The 27,627-nt window shown below is 35.9% G+C and overlaps 3 protein-coding genes across 3 annotated transcripts; 2 read left to right on the forward strand and 1 right to left on the reverse strand.

Annotated features, from left to right (window-relative positions):
• The first annotated feature begins 987 nt into the window (after positions 1-987).
• LOC141840055 (protein PHYTOCHROME-DEPENDENT LATE-FLOWERING) lies at positions 988-16,753 on the forward strand. The gene is made up of 12 exons (XM_074727941.1): positions 988-1,320; positions 3,890-3,935; positions 4,019-4,083; positions 4,176-4,253; positions 6,722-6,802; positions 9,555-9,716; positions 9,792-9,890; positions 9,970-11,333; positions 14,316-14,536; positions 14,636-14,748; positions 14,825-14,863; positions 14,940-16,753. The coding sequence occupies exons 1-12, from the start codon at positions 1,180-1,182 to the stop codon at positions 16,422-16,424; spliced, it is 3,894 nt and encodes a 1,297-aa protein (XP_074584042.1). The 5' UTR covers positions 988-1,179; the 3' UTR covers positions 16,425-16,753.
• Positions 16,754-22,640: 5,887 nt separating this feature from the next.
• Positions 22,641-23,499, forward strand: LOC141840752 (uncharacterized). The gene is made up of 2 exons (XM_074728815.1): positions 22,641-23,065; positions 23,166-23,499. The coding sequence occupies exons 1-2, from the start codon at positions 22,737-22,739 to the stop codon at positions 23,323-23,325; spliced, it is 489 nt and encodes a 162-aa protein (XP_074584916.1). The 5' UTR covers positions 22,641-22,736; the 3' UTR covers positions 23,326-23,499.
• A 2,034-nt stretch (positions 23,500-25,533) lies between these two features.
• LOC141837314 (sm-like protein LSM1B) lies at positions 25,534-27,627 on the reverse strand. Its single transcript, XM_074724739.1, has 5 exons — positions 27,248-27,627; positions 26,093-26,161; positions 25,884-25,999; positions 25,740-25,802; positions 25,534-25,545 (listed from the first exon to the last, which is right to left on the reverse strand). Exons 1-5 carry the CDS (start codon positions 27,306-27,308, stop codon positions 25,534-25,536), a joined length of 321 nt encoding a protein of 106 aa, XP_074580840.1. The 5' UTR covers positions 27,309-27,627.

Here is a 27,627-nt window from a genome sequence, read left to right on the forward strand (position 1 = left end):
CGTATTAGATTATCTAAGAGTACCTACTCCATTAATTATTGAAAAAAAAAAATCTAAATTCAGAACAATCAATTAGTAAGTAAACGCCAAACCAATCTCGAGATCACAATAAATTTCATCTCTTACGAATTGACTTAACCAAATACTTCTTAATTACTTGCTAGTTGATTGAAGTCATTGGATAAGCAATAACAAATTGGACTTGAAGAACAAAAGCAAATTAAATATCAAATTTTCATTTACTTGTTTGAATTCCTAAACATGTTTTTAAAAAAATTAAAGTGTTAGACTATTTATGTACTGATGTAATAATATTTATGTAATATTGGGCATAAAAATTGTTTAATCACTCCTTAAACCCTTTTTTATCCTCTTTGTGTTTTTTGAAAGTAAAAAAAAAATGTTAGAAAAAAATCGTCGCTTATAATAAACAGTTTGAATCATGAAACACAAATGCAACTCCTTCAGTTGTATATTGCAACTATTTCAGTTTTAATCATCGGTAGGGCAATATACATTATACTTGTAGTTAAAAGGGAAACAAGTCGTATTATACTAAATGTTTGTTAATAATATTTATTTTTTATTATATTTGGGCCGATGCAAAGGAGACATAGGAGCACTTAAAAGATAAGTACTCTCCATTAAAACTTACTATGGAGGAAAGTTAGATACTATCTTCTTCTGTAAAAGGTGGAATTCATCAAGGAAAGATCATTTATGATGAAGTAAATCGAAAAATTACAGTTGATCACGATGCAGTAAATTAGATACTAACTTCACACTATCTATAAGAGAATATTCAGAGTCTTTGAGTAGCAATATCGAAAATTTTAATGAGGTTGAAATATCTTTATATTATATACGGTATCCATGTTTAAATTGAAAATAGAATCGGCACGTATTTAATCGTAAATACAAACTAAAAACCAAAAAAGGCGCACCCTAACTCGACCCAAACGCGAACGCCACCCGTAGCAATTTACTTTCTCGGCTCTCGTTCGGCGATTTCCTCCCCTAACCGAAAGGATCTCCTTCACTGTCCGACGGCAAGTGGAGTCGAGGATCTCCTTGACTTCCGAAGGCCTTACAAGTACATCGAGGTCTAGGCTCGCCGCTTGCCGCCGGATTTCACCGATCATGCGTCGATAGAAAGGGAGGCGGTGGCGAATCGTGGAGATGGGGATCTCCTTCAAGCTTTCAAAGATCGGGAAGCGGTATCATCCGAAACCGAGCTTTGCGCCGGAGGAGGCAGACCAAACGAGCGAGGGCTCTGAGGAGAGCTCGCACGTCCTTGATGGAGCTGGATTGGGCCGTGAGGTCAGGCTTTCTTTTCTATCGTAATTCTATTCTCTTGATTGTATAACTGGTGGTGGTGGTGGGTGGGGGGGGGGGGGGGGGGGGGGGGGGGGGGGGGGGGGGTTAGCTAGTTGTGTTTGGATTGCTCGAAGATATCAATTTGCGTGGGAGAGTATTACTGTCTGAAGTTTGGTTCTTGTTGGGCTTGAATCGTAAATTTTGCTTCGTTTGTGCTCAGCGATCTTCTTAGTAATATCGACTACTAGTGCATTTTCTTGGTTTAACTCCAACAAGATCCAGGATGCTGAGTTTTAGTTCCACTACGACATACGACTTTCTTTTCCAGCTTGCTCTTATGCTGGAATATGATTTTACTCTCTCGTGGATAACTGTTCCTTCTAATTCTTCTTTCCCTGTCATCTGGAGCGATGAAGTTTTCCATTGCATTTCTCTTCTTTGTGTGTTGGATAAATCCAAATTAGGGGTGACAACGGGGCAGGATTTTTTTGGCGCCCAAGACTGACTACCTGACCCGCTTAATTTGGGTTTAGATACCTCGTTAATCAGGTATGAGATTGGTTTGAGACTGTATATCAAGTACTCTACTTATATACAAATATATATATATTTTATTTGCAAAATTTATTCTGTATATTTAATTTAAATTTGATGGATATCATGTTTTTGTTGTACTGCTTCACCTCAATAAAAAAACTATAATACAAACAAATATACTTGTCTGTTTTGAGTGGAACAAATATTGCTTCGCCTCAACATTAAAAATCTTGATACTAAACCACTGTCATGTGAAGGTTCTAGAAAGCTTTGGAATTGGTTGTTAAGATTCTGAGTTTGAAACCTGTCTTTGCCGAAATGGAGGCTCACCTTTCTGTAAAAGAATTGACGTTGAAGTAGGAACAATGCTGTAACTATTTGACAAAAATGCTGTAACTATTTGACATGTTGCTGATGAAAGCCAAGGCATGATCATGGTGTTGTATTTTTTTTTAATATAAGGCTTTTCTATTTTCTCATCTTGTTATTTTGTAGAATTAAATTTTCTCTCTCTATCTTAGCTTTTTTGCAATGAGTTGCTTTCATAAAAAAAAATTGGCGTTGAAGGAGAAACATGTCAGGCAATATTAAGTATTTTAAAGTTGGCAAAGATTCTGCAACTGTTTGACATTTTTTCAAATGACTTCGAAGAAACAATCATAATGTTGTACTTTTTTTATCTCAAGCCTTGTATATTCTCATCTTGTATATTGAAGTACTTAAATTTCCTTTCTTTATCTTAGCTTTCTGGCACTGGCTGCAAGTTGATAGGGAGTTGTTATTTTTGTTTTGAGATGCAGTATTTGGCTCTCACCATTGCCAGATTTAGGTTTACACTAAACTAACTAACTGTCACTGGTTCATACTGAAGGCATTAAATCCCCGAGGATATGAAGCCCTTTGCTAACTTTCTGTTTTGCCTGAAAATAAAATCTTTACCAAAGAAGTGGCGGGATAGTTAAATTGGATGAACGGAAAATTTCTGCAGAAGTTTTTGATTTCTTGAATTTATTGTCAATGAGGGATTATTAATAGGATAAAAACTGAGCAATTAAAATATCATCATATGTTCCTTGATATAAAAAAGAATTGATGTATTGTCGTATGAGCAATTATATTTTCTGGGTTAAAGTGTTTAACAATCCAGAAACAACTCATACAAAAAATAGGTTAGTAGAGATGAGAACACAAAATTTGTGGTGGGTTATGTAGAGAGAGAAATGATACAAAAATACTGCTACTTAGGAAAAATCTAATGAATAATAATAAGTTGAGAAAATAGATTAAGATGGATATGCCCTAAGCTGTTCAATAAATTTTACAATTAGTCAGGTTGAATCAATTAGGATTGAAGGTTAGAGGAACAGAGAAACTAACGAATTCTCCACCTAACTATATTAAAAGTGACAAATGATCTATAACTTAGTAAAAACACATGATGTAAAATTCAACAACTAGATAAGATGTATCGATGACCTCAAATGACTGACACTCACGCTTTGTTATTTTTCATAGTACTATCATTCTTATAGTTTTTGAAATCATAATAACTTGCCACAACTTTTATTAATATATATATTTTTATGTTTTATTTGTTACTAAATTTTCTATTGCTGAAACTGCAATGGCCTACTTATTTGTGGTAGATTATCCTACATTTCACATGGAGTAAATTTTTTATGATATATTAAGTTTGTCTAATAACTAATAAGGTTTAGTGGGGGAGTTAGGCTGTATATACTATTTGAGCTACATTTTGCTCTTGAGAAGCAAGTACCAATTTTCTACGACAGCCTGTTTTGTGCCTATGTTGGAACATTTCAGATCCTATACCCTTGCTTTAAGTCACTATGTTCATCCCTCACATGTAGCTTCCATTTTTTTAAAAATGTTTTGCCAAGCTTGTAAAGGTTTGTAAGCATATCAGGATACAATTCTGTTACTAAAAACTGTCTGTTGATGTTACCTTACTGCTTTTGGGGGACTGCCATAATTTATCCTTAATATTCTAATTTTCTGAAATGTGACTATGCAGATTGGAATAGCTGAGGCTGCAAATGGCATCACTAATTTATCACCAGGTATATATTAAATGTAGTTTCAGTTCAGAAATAAAAATTATTCAATTAATTTTTTTTCCTTCTATTTTTTAATTCTTTGGCAGAACATGAGGTGTCCTTTATCTTGAACCTTTATCAGGATGGATACTCCATTGGAAAGCCTACTGAGGTTTGCTAATATGAGAAATAAATCTAAAGAAACACCATGCTAATCTCTCTGTTTTAGTGTGATATTATCCTGATATAATTTGATATTGTCAGATTGAGAATTGTCAGACTCTGCTTCAGGATGCTAAGTCATTACATCCATATGATAGAGCATCTGAGACGCTATTTTCTGTATGTATGAACGTTTGAAAATAGTTTTTTCATTCCTTTCTGCTTTGTTTGCATATGGACATTATTTTGATCTAGCAGAGATTAGTGCAATATTTGCTATTCAATTGCTTTATGAACATGAAGCCCAAATTTTATCAAGATTGACCAAATGACATTTCGTTGATGTGAGTTTTTTTGGTTTACAAACTACAGCATAAATGTAATCATACAAGGACAAAAGCTACTCTACTGTTGGCTTGGGCTAAAACACAAGCCCACCTACTTGTCTGTTTTGTCTACCATGCAACTTAATATTCTGGATAGATAACTCATTTTCATTTCTTTATTTCTGCAAATTTCAGATTTTGGGATTTCAGAATTTGGACATTCTAGTAATCAGCAAGGTTCATTTATGGACACGCATTTGTGAGATTTAAATGGCTCCTCTCAAATGAATGTCTAGGAAATGCTTTAGATCAGATTTTGTTCCTGATTTTTTTTACAATTTTCATTTTCTATTGTCAGTTTCTTTCTTGAAAATAAATGTCTTGAAAGGTGAAAACTATTCGAAAGAAATTTTAAAAAGAAAATGAAGATTGTGGAAAATTTGACTGAAAAATGCCCACAAATCAAAAATATTTTTAATTAGTATGGACTACCTTCCTAAACATGCCATTTCATTTGTTGCGGGTTTAGTCAAAAAAAGTAAAATTAAACAGATTAATCAATTGTATTGAGAGGTTTGCACAAATACACTAACACATCTTCATACATTCAAATCATATTGAACACACGAGGATACATTTCATGTATGGAATAACATCATAGCACAATATAAATAATGAATAACAGATGTAATTAATTAGATTAGTCATGTTATCAGTGATTTATTATTAGGCTAACAATATAATATTACTATTCTTGTTATTTAATTAAAACAGCAGTCTATATTGTCCAACTAAATATATATCTTTAAGATTATTAACAGATAATAAATCATATTTTATTAATATATAATTAATAATTAAAATATATTATAAATACTATAATTAATAAATACAAAGTAGTCGAATGAATTAGATATTAATATGCTAATATTAGCAATTAAATAGCAGACACTCCTAGCAAGCTAATGAATTTATAATGTGACAACTAAGCTGTATATATATATATATATATATATATATATATATATATAAAAGTGTTCCATGAGAGGAAAAAATAAATTCAATAAAATTATCCCATAATTCGGTAGCTCTGATGATCAGTTAACATATTTGCGAATAAAGTTCTAGGGAGGAGTACTGTGACCACATTGTAGACACCGAGGACCTAATTATAAATATTATATTATGCAAGTTCTAAAGTGTTTTTTTACATTGATCAACAATGTAACATAGGTAGAGAGGAGTACCAGGGAATTGAACTCTATCTTTTTCCCTGTAGTCATATCAGAAATGTAACTGCACACAAGCTTAGAAACCCTAAATTTGGTATCTAGGTATTTGCCCCATAGGTGTATGTCAAACATGCAATAGAAGTATCTCTATAAGCTAAGGGTGTCACGAATTGAGATGTACTTTGAGACATTGCAGCTGCAGTAAATATTGAGATATGACATTTAATAGCATATGTAGCACTCAAGCCAGTATTGAACCAAGGGAAGGAAACTGTGCAAACTGTAGGTTGAGAAAGCATCCACAGAGTGGAACATCTTGTCAGCAAGAAGGAAATACAGAGAGGTGATATGAAGTAACAACTTGTGTGAGGGTAGTAGCAACTTACATGAGGGAAGGGGGTTATGTGTGTGATTCTACAAAGAGAAGCTGCATGAGAGGAACTTACATAAGGGAAGCAATAGCTTGATGTCGGAGGTGTCATGATTGTGTGATGACGTAGAATCTCATGACGATGGAGAAATCAGTGACGAATTCAATCGTGTGTGAGGAGAAAACAATGATGATCACGACAACTTTGATACCATGTTACAGGAAATTTCCTAGGTCAATTAATCTTAGGTAGCTCCATCTACCTCTATCAATTATATTATGCAACTTCACAAATAGTCTTTCTATGTTTAAAACATTATAAACAAGTCATTGACAATTTGGATGATGGATGCTGCCTGTTATATTCCAAAATTTTGAGAGATGCTCACATCTTGATGTTTATTTCCATACAATTTGTTAACTTTCCTTTTAGTAGGCGTTGAAGGATTTAGTATCATCATTAACAAATTGCATGACCCTGTTTCCAATATGTCATCTAATTATAATAGCTAATTTTGTAGCTCTTGCACTGTCAACACTCTACCTGACTTAATACAATTCTAAATAAGGGTTAACAACTGGTGATTCTGGATCATGATTCTGGAAATTTCTTTAGAAAAATTTATATACAAACAACGAAGGTTCTATTTTTTTTCTTTCTGGTTGTCACATACTTTTTTTTTTTTCTATTTTAAAGTTAATTTTGCATGATGTTTGTAGGCAATTGAGTCAGGGTGGTTGCCAGGTGACATACTTGATGAGATACCTTGCAAGTACTATCGTGGGAGTATTATCTGTGAGGTAAGCAGTATTTGACTTTATAGCATTCTTAAGCTTAGATGCTTGTAATTTGTATTTGTTTTTTGAATAAATTGGTAAATTTACTCTGCTGCACTGTAGTTGTAATGTTAGTTGCTTAAATCTTTAGAGTGACAATTAACAGCTGGAACCATTATCCTTCTTTTCAATTGGGATGACAAAGTAAGCGTCCAGTTAATTGTTTGTGTGCATGTTCCCTAGTTTCTGTTTTTGTTGTTTTTCCTATTAGCCTATGTAATTTGGCAATTAGTCATAATTATGCCTGTTGGTCGTTCCACAAGAATTGATATTTCTCCATCTGTAAATGATGCCTATATTGGTGATTTCTTGGTCTATGCATCTCTTTTGGATCTTTTATCTACAAAATAACAACCACTTTATTATAGCTTAAAACCAATGCCTTATGTTCATGTTGTAAAAATTTGCTTGATAGTAAAAAGTTGTAGTAAAGTAGTTTATAGCATTGAGGTGTTCAACAAAGCTATAATGGCAGTGTTATGTGAGCATAATTGTTTAAAGTTGAAATAGTAAAACAACGTTTGAGTTATAATAACATTGGTTAAAACTTAAAACAGTGTCGATGTAAATAATAAACAATCGAGATATTCGTTTTAAATTGAATTTATACTAATAATAGCTCTTCATTGATTTAAACATGAACTACAAAAAATACACTCAAGACAATTATCTCAATATAATAGGATACAAGGACAACAATTTCTTGTTGATATGATCTAATTATTGCGTAAATTGAAACTAACAACAATTAAAGCTAGTTGGATAGGTTTAAACAAATAGTTTAAAGCAAGGGAGTTATGGTCAAAGAGGAGTGACTGATAAAGTGGTATGGTATCTTGAAGATGTTGCTTGTACTAGATTTTTGTAGAATACTAGGGTGCATACTATACATAATATTTAACTGCTGAAGGGTATAATTTTGTCTTTCACAGAAAATACATAGTTTTCAAAGCAGAAAATGCTTGCTTATAGCTTTGTTTTCCAATTCGTCCATTGTAATTTTGGGGAAAAAATTCACAAAAAAGGAGAACATGATTTTTTGAACCTTTGTGGCAAAGACAACCTACATATTCATTGAAATATATTTTCACCACTCTACCAAATGCAACCTTTAAAGTTTGCCTATAAATTCAATATTCATTAAATCGAGGGCTTAAATTGAGATTATTTATAATTGAAGAACTAAACAGGAACAGCATTCAAACTTCAACGTTCATGGCTAACTCAATTTTATCCTTGAGATTTTTTGCTATGTTTAATGATTAGGTGGGATGTGCAAGTTGATTTATTTATTTTTATCCATTTGGTGTTTCACCTTTCTGCTGTATCTGTTAGAGGATTGATCAGTAAGCTCATCCATGAAGGATTGATCGTTAAGCTCATCCATGAAGGATTGATCAAAAGAGCCATGTCTGCAGCTTCCTCATGAAATCAAATGCTAAACCTCTGATTTAAATGGACATAAAATATATAAGAAGAAGATTAAAGTTGCTAAAACATGTTTAGAAAGAAATTAGTAGTAGTCATACTTAAGAAAAAAGAATAGAATACTTATCTTGAAATATATGTGTAGGATATCTGAGGAAAAACATGATTTTTTTTTTCAACAATCACCTAGGGATATCAGCCTAACAGGATATACATATAGTTATTGATATATATGGGAAATAACAGAGAAAGTGACGTAGAAAACTTTATATGAGGGCATGGAAGAGAGACTGTAAAAAGTTCCACCCACTACAACCTATCTTTCCAGACTATTTTTGCTGGAAACATAAGTAATATCTCTTAACCACCAAGTGTGTGTCACAATATTTCCTGAAGTTTAATGTGCCAGTATAAGTTCTTGATAAGCCCTTTCAGACTGCGTATCTCAAAAGATTCCTATTTGCCCTGTAATTTTTCCTGCTTCATCTTAGCAACACCATTGCAACTAAAACCTAAGAATTTGTCACTAAAAGTTTTGGTGACAATAAGTTTGGTATTGCATTCATCAGTCTAATTCCATGGTTAAAAATAGTTTAATTTGTTTAGTCACTAAATGTGACATTAATGAACTTTTTGTTATAAATATACAATCTGTTTTATAGTATCATCACTAAATGATATAAGAGTGTCAACAGTTGTGACAAAAAGTATTTCATCACAAATCTAATCATTATCCTTGATTTTGTAACCGAAAATACTTTTAGTGAAAACTGTTTAATATTAATTGCCGCTAAAATTTCATTTTTTTTGTAGTCCAAAATTTCACTGGGATATTATGAATTATGTATATTGTTATTGTACTATCAGTTGGACACATTGACTCCAAAAATAGAGCTGACTTTACTTGCATGTGTTATTGTATAAGCACAATTGATTTGTCAGTTTGTCTTTTGTCAATGCTGAGTAATAACTAATGATCGACCAGATACCATCTCATGCTAAGGCTGGTAAATTTGGTGTCATTTCTCCTCTGTGTTTTCATTGACTAAAAATGATGGCATTATTTTATGGTGTCAAATATTTTAGAAGGAAATTCTTTACTCTTTACCTTCTTATCAATTAACATAAAGTCCAGTTCACTGGGGTGAGCATAATATCATCATTTTGTCTCATTGTTTAATTTTAATAAACTCTTTTGCTTCAGCAAAATATAAAAAGGTTAAAGATGCCATCATTAAACTTAGCATTATCTTCTTGATTAGTTGCTTGACAAAGTCCTCGATGGCAGGTACGAGACTATAGAAAATGCTTTTCTGAACAAGGAAGTAGTGTTTCTGCTGCAAATGTGACTCCAACTGTACAGAAAGTGCGCTTGAGAATGTCACTGGAAAATGTTATTAAGGACATTTCTTTAATAGCTGATGATTCTTGGACCTACAGTGACCTAATGGTGAATATCTTTTGACATTATCTCCTAACAGAAATCCTGCCATTGAGTTGTCAATTAATGTCTTTTGTTATACAGGAAGTAGAGGCACGAATAGTGAAAGCATTGAACTCACATCTTTATTTAGATCCTACTCCAAAGTTGGAGAGACTCTGGAAAGATCCTATTGTGACTAAGGTACTTTTGAACATGATATCGTGTAAGCAATGAGAAACAGACTAGTCATGCACTTTTTTTTTTTCTCTTTTTTGCACAGCTCAATCTTGGTATTGGAAGGAAGAAGAGAATGCTACAAAATGCTGAAGTGACTGTTTCATCCAATAACCAACATCCTGAAAAGAAAATCTTCATTGATAGGATATCTGACAATTCTAATTGTGGGGCTGGAGAAACGGGATCTCAAATAGGAAATGCATCACTTCAACAAGCTTATGAAACTATGCAAATGCAACATATATCAGGTGGGGTTCCATCAATGAGATCTAACAATTTTGGACAGGAGAGCACGAAACTTACTTTGCCCTCTCAGGCCAAGCTTCAAACAGTTATCAACTCGCCTACTAGTTCACAGGATCGTGGACCTGGACTTGCAGCCAGTATTTCTGTGATGAATGCAAATATGTCTTCGTCACAGAACTTGATAGGTTCATATCCTGACACAGTCAATAACTCCCCTCGTTCCAAGAAAAGAGAGAACCCAGATGCTCAATTGACTTCTTTTATTGGCATGAAGAGACCAAAGCAAACTTCAGTAGGGGTGGATGGCATTCAGCAACAGCAGCAACAAACAGGGTCTCAATTGGTAGGATTAACTGGAACAGATTTGCAATGGAAGAACCAAATGCTACATTGCCATTTAGATGCAAAGGGGGGTCAGTATGCTTCTACGTTAGGCAATCAGAGGTATGCTTCAGCTGCTGTAAATAATATACCTAACCAAGATCCAGGAGCTTCTTTCTACTTTAATCACCAAGGTATTAGATATGTTCCCAAGGAAGAACAGTTAGATGGACAAGAGCAAGAGAGATCTAAAGAAGCTGTTCAGGCACTCTCTGTTAACAGTGCTGTTGATCAGCAGCAATCGCGAGCACAGTTGCCACAGCAATCATATATGAGAAACCATCCTTCTACTATCCAGTGGCAAAATGTCCGATCAGTATCTGAAAAGGATATGGGAAAGGATGATTCATCTCAGAGAAGAAAATCTGTGCCCAGTCCAAGAGTCTCGTCTGGGCCCATGGTCCAGTCACCAGTATCATCAAGATCAGGAGAAATTTCCAGCGGATCTGCAGGTGGACAATTCAGTGGCATTGCAACAGCTTCTGCTCTGGGCGTTCAAAAAGATAAGTTAATAGCAAATTCTAATGCCACAATTGGTGCTCCTTCTGTGACTTCTAGTCCTAGTGATTCTCTTCACCGACAACATCAAACCTCAGGGACTGCTAAACGCAAACCAAATTCTATGACCAAGACACAAACTGTGAGTGCTGTTGGATCTCCTGTTAGTGTTAGCAATATGAATCCTCCCCTAACTGTTAACAGTCCTTCAATTGGGACTGCTCCTCTTGGCGATCAAGTCATTGTTGACAGATTTATGAAAATTGATGCAATAACCCAAAGGTATGCATATAATTTTTTTTATAAGGGTTAATCATACACACATATATCCGTACAAAGTTGTTGATTTCTGTATTTTAATATTTACCCTTTGAAAATTTATTTTGATTTTCATTGTTGCCAAGTGTAAAACCTTGCAAATATGTTATTATTAGTTAGTCTTTTAGCATAAAACATTGATTGTTAGTCACAAATAATACATGTAAAAAAATCAAGAAAATAGAAATATCATAGGTGTTTGACAATATGATCTATTTTCTTTGATATTAATATTCACATAAAAATTCTATATTTGATAAAAGATTGTCAAAAGATAATGGAAATAAACTTTACTTCATCAAAATATCATAGGTGCTTGTCTACGAGATTCTTTCTCAATAAACCCCAAGTTATTAATAGCCTCACTAATCATATTACTAGATGGAGTATTTCATCTCTCAACTGCAACCTATGATGATGAAGGTTCTCAAGCTATGTGTAAGCTTTTTCCTCTCCTCCTCTTCTGTTTTCCTTCTAAAAGATCAAGGTCTATGATACACTTGTCGGTATCCAAAACCTTACCACATAGCCATGCTCCTGATACAAATACTGATATTTTATATTAAGATTGTCAATTTGAGGTTTCTATTGAGAATCCTGAATTTTCAAATTGTGAATTATATGATTTAGATGGAAATTATAACTTCTACCTTAATTGAAATATTTTTTACATCCTAAAAATAATATCATATGTTATTTAATAGGACATATTATTAATGGAGTGAGCTGATTCTCTTAGTAAAATTAAACAAATTCATATTGTACATCGATGACAACTAAACAATTTATATTTCATTAAAAATAAGGTAAAGATCATCCAATGCAAGGAAACTATTATCAATATAGTCGAAGAGAAGAAGGTGACAATCATGCTATGTGAAGAGAGGAATAAAAGATGACTTTGGTGTGACCGGTCTTCTTAATAATCATCCATTCTATCCTTGTGGTCATCTTTCTGTCTTGATTGGCAGGATTTGTTCTTGTTGGTCACTTTTAGGTTTTGCCTCCACTTTAGTTGTCAACTCTGATTCCCATGATAAGAAATTTCTCTTTCTATGTCATCATGCATTCTGAGTTTTCACTCTAATTTGACTTCTCTACATCACAAAGGTTTCATCCTTTGATTTTTAAGGTCTTGGTTTGATTTTTCAGTTTTTTTTTGGGTTTAATTAAGCTTAGGCATAATATTAGATATGCTTTCGACTTATATATAATGGTTTATTTGACACTTCCTCTCAAGTTGGACCATAGATACTATCCTTGTTCAACATATAATATATGTTAGTACTGATGGAATCAAAATATCTCCACAATACATGATATTGTCCACTTTGGGCCTAAACCCTCATGGCTTTGTTCTTGGGTTCTCCCCAAAAGGTCTTATGCCAATGAAGATATCTTCCATCCTTTTAAACCCATGATCTTTTCCATGTGTTTTAGATGTGGGACTATGTTTGCACCCTTGCAACCCAACAATATAAACTATAGAAATCCTACAAAAATAATTGATAAAACTGAGATACATAATGGTGATAAAAACAAAACACAATATTAGTGCAACAACATGAACATATTGGTTTTGGATTGATCGTTGAAGGGTTGTTTCCTAGACTATGGTTGTTGAGTGATCTTCACCCTTCAAAGGACTTGATATTATCATCTTCCTTGGTTTCCCTCAAATTGAAGATATTTCAATTTTATGAGTTTGTGAGGATGAGATGACTTGGTAGAGGCTTGCAGGGTGAAATAGGGTGATTATGTCTCAGCATATGCTCATGAACTAAGAGTTAATTTTGGGTGAGACACTAAGTAGGTTAATATTGCTTTGAGAGATGAGCATGTTAGAGACAGAAACTAATTAAAGTTTGAGAAAAAGAGGATACTAGAAAAGAGATGAACTACTAACCTTTTCTTAGTTTCAACTAGCAAAGAAATTTGCTGCAGAAATGAGTGAGATTAGGGTTCTAAGATTAAGTGACTTGGAGATGAGAGAAATGTCGGTAGTAGACATAATTTCTAGTCATTTTACTCTAAAAGAGGGAGTAGATGTTGGAAAACAAACAAAGGAGTGAAAAGAAAACAAACAAAGGATGATTGATGATGCTTAAAGAAAAGTGTAAAGGAAAGAGTAATCTTGAATATCATTTTTTTTTCTTTTTCTTTTGTCGCTTTTGGTTCCATCCACCACTATCATCTTCTTTTCTTTGAACCCATTCTCTCATTTTTCTCTAAATCTTCTTTTTTGGTTCAGATGGGTTCACTTGGATTTAATTCAGTTTGTTGTGTATGTAGATAAATTTTGAGGACACAAGCTTCGACGGAGATGTGGGAGGATGCCTCATCTTCATTGAACCTTGCGGTCTCCCATTAAGGGAGGATAATATTACTAGTGTTTTTAGCCCTTAAAGATAACTAATTCTGACACTCATAAGACTTGATATGCCTTATTCTATATAATATTTTTATCTAACAATATTGAATCGTATTGAATTAGATTCTCTTAAGTCCCTATTCACACATATGATATGCATTATTTCAAAACTGAATCATATTATCATAACATCTTATTTCAAAACTGTAGTGGAAGAACTTCATTTTCACCTGAATTTGGTAAACTTCTACTGTCTCACACATAATTCTAGTATGTCAAAATTATGAATTGAATAGTTGCCACTTGGAAGTTGTGAGGGTAATTTACCTAGGATAAACAGAGTATGTCAATGTTTATTTCTCTGTTTTCTTCATGTTTACAAAATATGTTGGTATCCTGGAGAAAATTTAGTAGATGCTACATGCATGTTTCCTTACCTTAATGCTTTTGTTGTTTATTTAACATCCATTTTTTAGATCTAAGCAACTTCAATTTGGTACCTGTATTTACTTGGATTGAAATGGCAATTCAAATCAGCAGCTAGCCGTAGCTAACGTTTTCATTTTTGGTATCAGACACCAACTTAATCCCAAGAAGAATAAAGTTGATGATTATCCTAGAAAAGAACCAACACGACATTCCACCCAGGAACTTGCAATTTGTCTGTCTGATTCATTCAATGTCGAGGATTTCACAGATCAAAGGAAACCGTTGGCGAAATCTGTAATTGGTGGGACAATTAATACCCCTAAGGACAGAACAATCAGCTTTGTACGCAATGAGCGGGTGTATCAAGGTTTTCCTTGCGTGAACATTCTTTCCTTTAACAGCAAAAAAACTCCAAAATATTCTGTGCTGATACTATTTAAATTTTTGTCTTGATTTTTTCTTTTAGTTTCCATGAGATTGATCATGACTGAGAAGCCCTTTGATGGCACTGTATCAATGCAGTACGAGTACATGGATGATTCTAAGGTTCAAGATTATCAGCTAACATTACCCACAACTGTGAGTCCTGTGTCATTCATGTTTTGCTCGAGTTGTTCCTTTGAAATCTAACATCACAATTTTGATCAATGATCAGAACCATGCAGATCTGCTTGCAGCGCAGTTTGTTCAACTGGTAAGTATGAGGAGAAAATTTTAGATCTTGAAATATTTCTTTAGTGACATGTTCATCTATATTTCATGTTCTCCAGATGGAACATGATGGATATCAGAAGGCTGAAGATCAAATACGATCTATACCCATCCGCATGGTTGCTTCTCCAGGTAGCCTACCTTCAGGTACACCAATGATGACAGTTACCTCTACGTCTGGAATTACATCTGAAATGAAACCGTCAGATATAGCTAGTGGTCAACCATCACAAGTAGCTTTCTCTGCTGTTGCTAATGCAATTGGGCCCATGAATTCTTCCCAACTTCCTTCCAACAATGCAAGGATGATGACAGCTGCTAACAACAGTCAGACTCTAGCAGTATCGCAGGGTTATCTTTCAGGGGCTCTCATGTCTGCTAGGATGCAGCAGGTAGATCAATCTATACTGAAATCGCATCAGCTGCAGCAACAACAACAACCGCAGCAGATGCAGCAAAATACACCACCATTGCTACAGCAACAGCAGCTTCCACCTGCACAACTTCAGAGGTCATCAACACTGCTCTCAACCAATCCTCTACAGCAGATGATTGCTCAGAATTCAAATCTGCAGATGGGAGCTAACCAGATGGTAAATAACAAGCAATTGCAGCTTCAGATATTGCAACAGCAACAGCAGCAGCAGCAGCAGCAGCAACAACTTCCTAGGAAAGTGATGATGGGGCTTAACCCAGCCATGAGCATGGGAAACATGGGCAACAATGTGATGGGCCTTGGTAACTTGAACAATGTAGTAGGGATGGGTGGCATGCGTGCTATCTCTTCTCCCATTGGCTCTATGTCGGGCTTGGGCAACCTAAGCTCTCACCAAATGAATCTGGTGTCAGCTTCCAATTTCAGTGCAGGACTTCCTCAAAATTCTTTGACCCATGCACAGGCTGCTATGATGGCATCCAAGTTAAGGATGGCACAGCAAAGTCGAGCAGGTCTATATGGTCAATCTGGTATTACTGGCATGCCAGGGAGTTCGAACCAGATGCTTCCGTCCTCGCCAGGTCTGTCTATGTTGGGTGCATTGAATCGAGCAAACATGAATCCCTTGCAAAGGAATGCAATGTCAACTATGGGCCCTCCTAAAGTACCAGGAGCAAACTTATACCTAAATCCTCAGCAGCAGCAGCAGCAGCAACAACAGCAGCAGCAGCTTCAACAGCAGCAGCAGTTGCAGCCCCAACAGCAGCAGCAGCAGCAGCAGCATCAGCAGGAACAAATGCAGCAACAAATAAGTTCACCATTGCAGCAGGCCCAGGTTGGCTCCCCACCAATGGTGGGCTCTCCGTCAGCAATGTTGATGCAGCATCAGCAGATCAGCCCTCAACAAATGGGCCAACAAAATGCAATGAGTCCTCAGCAGCTGAGTTCAGGTGCATTGCAGCAAATGAACAATAGTGTTAATCCTGGGCCTGGTCCTGCAAGTCCACAACTGAGCTCACAGACACATGGATCTGTTGGAAGCATCACAAGTTCTCCTATGGAGCAACTGCAAGGTGCTACCAAGGCTGGGTCAGCCAGCAATGTCTAAGTTGGTGGCAATGTCTAAGTTGGTGGCAATGAAAGAGTTCCTTCAACATAGTAAACACCAAACTGATCGATATAACTTTGATTCCAAACATGATGTTTCTCAGGAGACATTTGTTAAATTGCATTCCAACCATGACGATCAGAGCGCTTCAATATATTTGGATGTGTGTAGGTAGCGCTAATGTGTATCATTTGAAACTTGAGTGTTTATTTGATGTGTGGTAATTGTTGGTTTTGCCCACTATCTGAAAAAATAGTTTTGCAATATCTGTATATACACGGAATGACTTTGCGTTCTTGCAGGCTCTTAAATGATTTTGACATATATAATCCTGATGATTTGCAACGTTCATTTGTTCCCAGAACATGATTGAAGGTCTCAACCTGTGGTGATCAGTAATGCATTGCATGCGTGAATAGTTGAGTACAAACATTTCTTTCCCTTCATGGAACATAGCTCAGATGGCTGAAATTTAGAGCTTCTTCTGGACTCTGAACACAAGAAGCGGAGTGATGATTTGGTTGCGTTTGCTATTATAATGAAATAGCAGACAGTATTCATTAGAGTTGCTACCTTGTCCAATTGATACTTTTGCACTCTTCTCCATTTTCAGCTCTCTAGTGTGAACTAAACTCTGCAAACTTGAGCTCTCTTTCTGTTCAAATATGGGTTGTCTTTTTCATCAGGGGTTTGAATTATATTATTCTCTCAATTTACAGTACCAATCTCTCCATTAAAATGATAGCCTGACATCCATGTGGCTAGTTGTCACCTAGGATAACCCCTATGTTGGATGTGAAGTGGATATGATCTGATTCTTTGTTAGCAAAAACACAGGTCAATCTTAAAACCTAAGATTGTCAAAACATTCAGATCCACGACTAGGTTATTGATCTGGCCACCCACCCCAAGATCCTTTTGCTGGCTGAGCTTAGAATCTTAGATGATGTCTAGGATTTCGTCTGTTTCCTCTGCCGATACATCCATGTCACCATCAATTGGTTCACGCCCCTCCTTCCTAGATTGAACGATAGTCAACCTCCAACTTCCCAAAAGAATAATCCAAGCTAATTGCTCATCGCTCACTGTTTATGCACATACCACTATGTCACCCCTTTTGGCACCGCCGTCAACTTCCCCATCTGCCACTTCTCCATTGAAGTTGTTTCGTTGGGGGTTAGTGGTCTGTTGGGTTGCAAGGGTGCAAACATAGTGCCACATCTAAAGTACATGGAAAAGATCATGAGGTTAAAAGGATGGAAAGTATCTCCATTGGTATGAGGCCTTTTGGGAAAAGCTCAAGAACAAAGTCATGAAGGCTTAGGCCCAAAGTGGACAATATCATGCCATTGTAGAGATATTTTGATTCCATCAGTACTAACAAGTGGTATCAGAGCGAGACCGTTCTTCACCGGACTAACCGCCGGATGAGCCATGATCCAGATCTAACCATGTGATTTGAACCTTAAACAAAGGAAGTGGGTGCTCCCGTGTCTGAATCAAGAGGACCAGACACCAGGTGAGAAGTCCTAGTAGGTCGGGTGGACCGAGAGGCAAAAAGTCCTAATTGCGACTAGGTGGAAAGTCCTAGTAGGTCGAGTGGACTGAGAGGTAAAAAGTCCTAACTGCGGCTAGGTGGGAAGTCCTAGTAGGTCGGGTGGACCGAGGGACAAAAAGTCCTGGTGAATCGAGGATTCAGACATCAAAACGACGTTGGAGGGGCCTGTGGTCCTTTGTTTGAGGGGGGATTATTGGGGTGCAAACATAGTCTCACATCTAAAGTACATGGAAAAGATCATGGGGTTAAAAGGATGGAAAGTATCTCCATTGGTAGAGGTCTTTTGGGGAGAGTTCGAGAACAAAGCCATGAATATTTAGGTCCAAGGTAGATAATATCATATCATTGTGGAGATATTTTGATTCCATCGGTACTAACAACATCTTCTTTAGTGTCAACCTCGAATTCCTTAGTGTGTTTATGCATCACTCCATCCACGTCGAACAATTCTTGATGAACAATTGCCCATGGTGAGATTTGTGGGGAAATGCAAATCTCGGTCATCTTCAACACATTGTTCTCACCTTCCTCTCCCTTTCTCCTCTCCCGCCTCTTTGGCCCCCACGATCTCCTCCCTAAGAGTGCACCATTCCTCCTCGAGACACGCAAAAAACAACCTTGGTGCCCTTAATCCCAATGGGAACATGGGAGTGGAGGAAGGGCAATTTGGGGCAAAGGATGAGGGGAGGCAGTGACTAGGGCTCATGTTATAATTTGTGTGTGCTTGACGGTTTCTAGTGGTTGATGAATGACGATGGCGTTTATAGTAGCCGACTGTGGCAATTAGACATGTGGACATTGGACCCTATCCAGTAGGCATCCACGTGGAAGCCAAGTCATTGTTTTAATAGAGATAGGACGAGTGACGATGGATGCTAGATTATGTGAAAACAAAAGATCTATGTTAGATTTGAGGAAAAAAAATGTTAAAGGTGCTTTGGAACTATATATTAACCCACACTTAGTTTTATGTCCCAGATAATTGAAGACTATCTATTTGATATCCTGTTAAAAATCTCTCAGTAGGGACCTTTGTAGTATACACCTCTTGTGTAAAGGAAGGATCAAAGTAGGTATTCAATAGTATTGCCCTTTATAGAGTGGATGTGACACTAATCTCTAGTGCCTCAAAAAATATGTTATCAATCAATACTACTATAGCTGAATGTGGAATTTCTTTTGTTAAATTCAGGATGCGAGTTTGCTAGTGGGTCCAGAAAAGGAGAGATTAGATGTGAAGGTAGCACTATCTAATTCCTTCGGCTTCGGCGGCCACAACTCATCCATCCTGTTCGCACCCTACTAGTAATCAAACCTTGACTTAAAACACATGTTGGCAAAAGTCGGTTAGTATCGTCTGATTACTAATGAGCGTCTCTGTACCGTAGGTCCATTTTCAGTTTTGATATTGTTTTGAATTAATATATCCTGGGTGATTATTCATCTTTCCCCTGTAGATTATGCCCCAGTAAAATGCAAGGCCGTTTATTTAGTTTGTGTATGCAAAAATGCTGAAATTGCATTGTTTTATTCTGTAGCACGCCCGGCAGGAGCACTGCTGACTATGGATTAGCGGTAAATGTTGTGATGCTCTGAATAGGTGGTGAATTAGTGCCCCCTATGTTGATCAAAAGAAAATGTATTTGATTTATGGCTCAAGCTTTTTACAATGACAAAGTTAAGCATTTTATAACAAAATGGTAAGTGAATACAAACAAAAGAGGATTCTGAGAAAAGTCAATGTTTTAATAACTTGAACCAGCCTGGGCAAATGAAAATGGTAGATATAATTCTCATATATATTCTTAATAACAAGTATTTAAAAAATATTTTTTAAAAAAAATGATTATAAATAGTTAAAAACTAAATAATCTTAAAAGTTTTTAAAGAAAATATAGTTAAGCGATATCAAACATATTTTCTATATAATCTTTTTTTTTTTTAAATGTCAGTTTCCTAACGGACCTTTAGTATTCAATGTTTATGGCCCATGTGTTCTTGCCAAGCTAAAATACTGGTTCATGGCCATGACTTTGATAGTCACTAGAAAGATAAAATGGAAGGATGAGGAGGTGAAAAGGGAGAGAAGTAAGTCCATTTTTTAAAGCTATCTTTGTATTATATTAAATGTAAGATTATTTTTTTATTTGGAGCAAAAAACGACAACATTAAGCCTCACCGATGGATACATTAAGAGGGTAAATACCTTGTTAGTCAATGGTACTTATAGATGTGGTCAAATTCTCCTACAACTTATTGTTAGTATTTAAGTTCGCTTAACATGAGACTGAGTCTTATCCATCATTTTATTTTATTAAAATATTAATAATAATTACTAAAAGTATTATTTTAAAAATGTATTAAATGAAATATATATTTATAATATCTTTAAACAAAAGGCTTAGCGAGTCTAAATACAATGCTAGACTCAATTCAACTCATCTCAAGCTTAAGTACGCGTTGAATTGTACTCCAAATAATTTGAATCATGCTCAATTTAGTCGTCCAACTTAGACAATGTACAACACTATTGTTTATCAGCCAAAATAAAACCTAAGTAATCTCAAACTCAACCCGTTGAGACTCTATCATGATCCATGCTAACAAAACACTCCTACTAGATTAGATGCACATCATGTCCCTAATTGATTAGCTTTAATTTAAAGGTTTGATTTGATAGATTGAGACTTGTCGTTTATTCCAATTATGTAAATATCCCAATATCCACCACATGATTTGTTTTTTAGAAAAGTTATTTTCATTATTATTAAAAAGATATTTTATTATATATATATATATATTTAATTTTTTATTAAAAATATCTTTATTTCAACCATATATATCAACTTATAACTGTATAGCAATTATTATATTTATTACAACATAAAGAAATATTACTCCGATCTAATTAAAATTATTATATATAAAGTAATATATACAAATATTTTTAAAAAAATTATCAAAATTTTAATTAAAATTATTTTAACTTAATTAAAATTAATTAATAAAATAATTTAACTAAAATATAACCATAACTATAGCTACCTGTTCTAGCTAATTGCTACAATAGCATTGAAACAAAATTATTTTAAATAATAATAATAATTAGGAGTCACTTTGATATTTGGAATGTAATTTTGAGAGAATACAAATAAAAAACTCTTTTGATTTAATAAATGCCAGCCACAAATTTATATTTTCTCTTTGTCATTTTCACCTGTTAAACTTTTCTTGATGGCTTTCGTTTTCGTCCAAAACTTCTTTATTGCTCTGGTTGTCGGTTTTATCCGTGAAGAATCATATTATTTTCATACACAGTGTAAAGATGCATTTATCTTTATTTTTAAAAAAAAAAATCATTAAAAAAGTACGTTACAATCAAATGACACTGAATCTTCTTTATCTTCATAATTGACATTTTATCAAAACGCAGTCCTATGGCTATTTTTTATTAATTAAAAAACTCTCGAGGTTTATTTTTTAATCATATCCTTATCGTTGTTTTATGTTTAATTTCAAAGCATTATTGTCATCCATGAATTATTGCTTTTAGAAAAAAAAAATGAGTCTTTAAATTCTTGCTCTCTTTAAGATTTTTTAGGTCTTAAAATAGATTATTTATGAACTGAGTGGGCCCAACCCCGGTCCGGAGGCAGCGGTCGACGTCGCAGGGCCCACAGATAGGCGCGTCTCCATCGCAGAACGCCAGCCCACCCTGTCACGTGGCTTGCGCAAGGCGAGAGGCAGAAGATCGGCACGTGTTACGCCAGTGGGTCCAACCTAACACGTCACTACGACAATTTTTGTCCTGGCCTCGTATTATTAGCTTGGGGAGCCCCCTCGCCCCCGTCAATGACCAAAATGCCCTCCATTTCTTGCTCCTTAAACAAGCTTCGATGATTGAAAATAAAGGTGCCTACGAGGTCTACGGCACTTACGGTGCACTACTTATATTTTCTAATTAATTAAATATTAATAGATTGATTTTTAATTATAATATACGGTAAATTAATTTTTTTAATAAAAAAATAATTTTAAAATATTGATCGTAGAGTGAAGTATCATTTGTATTTTAAAATTTTTTTATAGAACTAAATTAATCACTTCTAAAATTTAGAAGAGTTAAATATCTATATTATTAAAAAAATTAAAAATAAAAATACTTTTAAAATTAAGAGATCAATCATTTTCAAATTAATTAGATCTTAAAAATTAAATAATTAAATTATAAAAAAAATAAATAAAGGATCTCGATGGGGGGCAATTTGGTCACGCTACGTTCATAAAAGCCCCACACATTCGACCGCCGTGAGATCGACGCGTGTCGGTCACTATACAGCGGTCCCACCGTTCCACCAATTACCTTCCGGCACCGAAGCATCTCGCCATTACCCGGTCGCCATCGAGATGACTCCTCAGCACGGACCTCGTCGCTTTCCCATCCCTAGTTTCATTCTTGATCGTCGATCGGGTGCTTTGACGGCCTGGATTTTCCAACACTATCGCCCACCTTATTTTTCTAAGACCCTGGTTTTGCGCACCCAATCATAGACTTGCAATAATGCAGGTTGCTGCCGTTTTGATTCCCGTGGACAGTAAAAAAATGGGTAAACAAATGATGGGATGGGAAAAAGACAACGCCAGTAGACTTGAAGACTTTAAAGAAGCAGAGAGAGGCGAAGCCCCAATTCCTCCCCTTCCTCCTCCTCTTCTTCCCCAATCTGCTCTCTCCTTTCGTCCTCCAATCGATCGCGATGGTGCATCAGCCCGAGCCGATCGGCCGGAGGTGGCGGGACCGCGACCGTGGCCGCGTCGGCCTGGGAATCGCCGTCGCCCTCAACGACGACGCAGGCCCCAGCCCCAGGAAGCTCCACGCTACGGCGCCGATTGCTATCTATTCCCCGAGAGTGAGCGGCGTCTCTTCTCATTCTACGGGCCGCGCGGGGTTCAGTGTGGGGTTATGCAGCGGATCGAGGGCTCAAGGCGTCGACTTGCCGGCGGGAGGCGCTTGCGCTGCTGATTTCCTCAGCAACTGCTACCTCTGCAGGAAGAAACTTCACGGGAAGGATATCTTCATGTACAGGTTGATAAAATTAATTCAAAAAGCTGTGTTTTTCCCCAAAAATCATATCATCGCCCATCATTTCGTACTAATTGAGACGCAAAATCTGATCTTGGAGCAGAGAGAAGGCATTCTGCAGCATGGAGTGTCGTTACGAGAAGATGGCGAGCGACGAGCACCAGGAGCAACACGGCGCAAAAGCCCGCAAACGATCGCCGGAGATCGCCAGCTCCCCCTGCTCCGGCGGCCAACTCTTCTTCACTGGCATCGTCGTCACATAAATTATATGCGCACACACTGCGCCTCCACAAAAGAATCATACACAGGCGGCGAGATCGGCATCAATTGATACGTCGAGAGCTGTAGAGAAAGTTTTCAATTTTTTCACTTTTCAGTTTTGAACTAGATTAACATTTTGGAATTCCAAAAGGAACCGAGAACGAGACCTCACCGAACTGGATCGATCAAAAATGTATCATCTCCACCACCTAATAAGTTTTTATTTTTATTTTCCAAGCAGTGACTTAAATTTTATCTACAGAAAAGTTGATAGATTTTTTCCCTTTTTTCTTTGGTTGAAGGCCAAGCAGGACAAGAGGATGAGCATCCACGAGACTGACAGTCTTGGCACAGACTTGTTTGGTCCCTTCCATCTTCCATTCTTTCACCGCCACTTGTGTGCGTATGCAATTGGACCACTTGCATCACTTTTAAAGACAAGATCTGTTAAATGCATAAATGAAACATGAATAGTATTTAATTATGGTGGGTGGGCTCTTTGAAGAAATTCAGTGAATCAGAACGCCCAAGCTCATCATAGTTGTTGATGCACTATTCCAGCTTTTATTAAATCCATGGGGTCATTCAGGCACTTACGAAATAGGATGCAAGCTCGCAGTTATTTAAATCAATTTCCTTTTCGAATTTTGAGATGATAAGTTATCTTTGATATCATCCAAATAAGAATATTCATCCTGTAGTCAAACTTTTGGACAAAAGCATTAGGAGGGAGGTCCAAAACCTTGTTCAAACTTGAATTGATTTTTTTTTATGAGCTTTCAAAGATAATTGCAAGAATTATTTCAACCACTTCACTGCTACAATTTCAGAAACAAGCCTGAGTATATCTCACAGAGTAACTTTTTTTCAAAATAAAGTTCAATGTGGAATATGAAACTTTAGTGTCATTGATCAAACAATGGAGGAGAACAAAGGTACTACAGACCTATTTTCAATTTTATCAGCAGAAATAAAGAAATGAAGGATGAGAAAAAGGTTGTCTCCAAATCAGACAAACTAACCACAACAGCTGAGAATATATGGGTAAACTAACCACAACAAATGATGATGAATATCAGCCATGGGTTTAGTGGCTACAATTTACATCAAAAGAAAACAACGATTGCAAAACTAATAACCTCACGACAAGTGTTAAGGACAAGTTAATTCGACATGCGATCACACATGACTTAAATATAACCAGAAAGGATTTTTAACAGTATTGAAGTAAATGCAACAGCACAGACATTGTCATAAAAATTAATCTCATGGGACGATCTAACAGTTGCCAAGCTTTGGGAAGAAATAGTTGAGAAGAGATCAATTATACCCATTTTCAAGGATGGAATTTTACCATACAAGTTTGGTTTTCTATTATCAAATAGTTGCATCTTTTATACTCAGATGGTAAATAAGCTATTTCGTAACTCCAATACTAGAATAGGATAATACAAGAGCTACAGCTCTGACAAAACTTGTGATCCATGATAAATTTTAGCCTAAGAAAGTCGCATTTTTTTTTTTAAGTTTTAACTTCTAAAGACAATGATTTCTGTAATCCCTGAAGCACAAGTTTATTTGAGTACAGTAAAATTATCCTGATCGCTACAACGATGATGTTGGCATTAACCATCTAGAGTAATTTTAAACAACATATATAAACAAAAGATACAGGAAACAAAAAGATACTATAAATTCACGATCATAGAAACTCCTAAGACCAACAAGAGTACTCTAGACCTCATGTAATCTAAAGCTTCCAACATCACGCACCCATCAACACAAGATCTACTTTGAGGAAAGAACAGATATTTTCATGATAAGCATAACTGTCAAAAAGGTAACAGAGAGTTACAGTAGTTCAAAAAAGTAGCCAGTCATTTATAACTGTTAGTATGAATTCTTACTTCTCGAAGTTATTGCCCAACCATAAGGGAACTTCATTCGAATCAAGGGCCAAAAGAGAAATATTCAAATAAAAAAACAAGAATTTCTTCATCAAAATACATACTTGCATAAATAGAAATATATAGTATATTTTTGAAATCTGAACTTGCAATGACCTTTTTTGAGATTCATTTCCTAACTAATGTAGGTTACTTAGCATCATTGCCATGAGAAAAGCATCTGAATATGGATACTACCATAATTAGCTGTGGAGGAAACAGCCACATTAGAATACTGAAATTGAAGTATTTAACCCAACTATGCTATTGCGATAACTGAAAGACAAAGTAAGCAGAAGAAAACGACAATGCAATGCATGAAACCCTCCATAAAAATAGAGTAATAACAAATGCAGAAGCACCTAGAAACAACACATATTACAATATAAAGATAATGAAACTTGAATCCATACATGGCGGATTCATGCATCAAGAGTTTTGAATGAAATGAGGTATAAGTTTGTTCTTACCCTTCTAATTTCTGGTACTGAAACACAAACCATATGAGTTGGAAGCTCCTCCTTCTCTGAGTCCTTATCAAAAAGCAAACAAAATGGGATCAACATTCAATGGCCGAACATGTTAAAATAATTAGGTATCAAATAAATCACTACCAGCTCTCCTATTAAAACGACATTCTCCCCGCGAATAACATAGAGTCCAAGCAGAATATCACAATATAAGTCTCCAACAATTACTCGTTCACAAGCACCTTCAAGAACTACATTCGCTGCAAACATGAAGATAGTCATTAATCAGCATATTACTGCAGCTTGTGAGTGCTAATTTAGCACTTACTTATCAACAAAGGATAGATGGATACCAAATTGGTCAAAAGAACGAAGAATACCCAGAAGCTTTCTCCCATCTCTTAACAATACAAGGAGTTTTTCTGTGAAAAAAATAAACATTCAGAAATTTATATTTAGTTTAGTGTCCCAATTGTTTGAACTAAGATTAAAAGAACACAAAAAACATTATCTTCCATCAAGCAACAGTCAAAGTCACATACTAGGCACTACATAGCAATCATTTTTTTCATGTCATCTGAAATAAGAAAGCTTTGCTTAAGTCAGCTCCTATGACATTCAATAACAATAAGCACACAACAAATTTGGCATCCAAGTAGGAACTCAATCAGCCAAGCAAGCCACAGATTTGTATCAAGGTGCTTGAAGTGATCTTAATACTATATGGTTGCAGATGTAAACCGGAGCCCCTAAAACGTATTATTGTAACATCTTCAACAAATGTTTTAACTGTCAATCTAGTGGAGAAACTGCATTACTTCATATTATTACCAAAACAAGAGTTCATTTGGACTAGTATCTTGCTCAATAAAGAATTCTTTCAATTGTACCAAATGAATGATTGCATCTCCCTTTTGGGGTTTTCTTCTTTTCTTTTTTGGCAAAGCAGTAACATTCAAGTTCAAAAATACTCAACAATTATACAACAGTGCCATTTTCCAATTATTCAGCCAACAATTTCTAAGCCAACTTCTCATCCTAAAGTGCACTACTTGAGCAGCTAATCCACTGAATGATCAAGTTCACTCTTCAAGTTGAAATTCAAAAGAGTTTGTTCATCAAAAAGATTATTTGCAAATTCTTTAAGGAGAACAAAATTACCACATGGATCCTCAGAATGGGAAGTTACACAAAAAAAAAAAAAAACATCGAACATAGCCTCATTGATACAACTTTCATAACATGCCTCGACATACAATCATGCAGAGCGGAGTTTACATATCAGTGTATTCATTAGATCATCCGGAACAAAGTTTTGCTTCGTAAAATGATTCCAACCAAAATCAATCAAAGCTAAATATGCCAAATGTCATCTTTTTTCTTTTAGAAAAATAGCTATGGAAGCCTTAGCACGCACACTTTTGTGAATAATAACACACTATTTCACAATGGAGAAACCCTAAAAAACAGTGTCTAGGCACCAATGAAGCAATAAAAGACGAACTTACTGTCAAGATAGCTTGCGAGAGAGGTAGAGAGGAAGATATCTTCTGGCCCCGCCCACGACATTGCGCCCCAACCCTTCCGGCTCGCTCAAAAGCTTCCGCAAATAGCATCGGCAGCCCGTATCCTCAACTGCCTCACTCACCACTACCCTTCGAAAACCAACGGCGGCAATCGAAACTTCAGCCAAATCGCGATTCCCAACGACCAAGAAATCAGAACCCTAGCCGGGGCTAGGAAGGCTTCTTGATCTCTCGGATGAAGAGATCGATCGAATTGAGACAGAAAAGTGGCACTGCACGCAACAACGGCGGATTAGGCCGCTCCTTGATTGAACTCTCCTAATCGGCAGATCTGGCACCGCGATCCGAGTAAAAGACGGAGA

Source organism: Curcuma longa, chromosome 11 (genome assembly GCF_044706935.1).
Source record: "Curcuma longa cultivar G26 ecotype Majalengka, Jawa Barat chromosome 11, ITB_CL_G26_1.1, whole genome shotgun sequence".
Taxonomy (NCBI): Eukaryota; Viridiplantae; Streptophyta; class Magnoliopsida; order Zingiberales; family Zingiberaceae; genus Curcuma; species Curcuma longa.

Coding starts and splice junctions, on each gene's coding strand:
- LOC141840752 (XM_074728815.1), top strand. CDS start 22,737: ATGGTGCATCAGCCCGAGCCGATCGGCCGGAGGTGGCGGGACCGCGAC. Junction 23,066..23,165: donor AAGGATATCTTCATGTACAG/GTTGATAAAATT, acceptor ATCTTGGAGCAG/AGAGAAGGCATTCTGCAGCA.
- LOC141837314 (XM_074724739.1), bottom strand. CDS start 27,308: ATGTCGTGGGCGGGGCCAGAAGATATCTTCCTCTCTACCTCTCTCGCA. Junction 26,162..27,247: donor TCTCGCAAGCTATCTTGACA/GTAAGTTCGTCT, acceptor TTTTTTTCACAG/AAAAACTCCTTGTATTGTTA. Junction 26,000..26,092: donor TCGTTCTTTTGACCAATTTG/GTATCCATCTAT, acceptor TCATGTTTGCAG/CGAATGTAGTTCTTGAAGGT.
- LOC141840055 (XM_074727941.1), top strand. CDS start 1,180: ATGGGGATCTCCTTCAAGCTTTCAAAGATCGGGAAGCGGTATCATCCG. Junction 4,254..6,721: donor CATCTGAGACGCTATTTTCT/GTATGTATGAAC, acceptor TGATGTTTGTAG/GCAATTGAGTCAGGGTGGTT. Junction 11,334..14,315: donor ATTGATGCAATAACCCAAAG/GTATGCATATAA, acceptor TTTTGGTATCAG/ACACCAACTTAATCCCAAGA.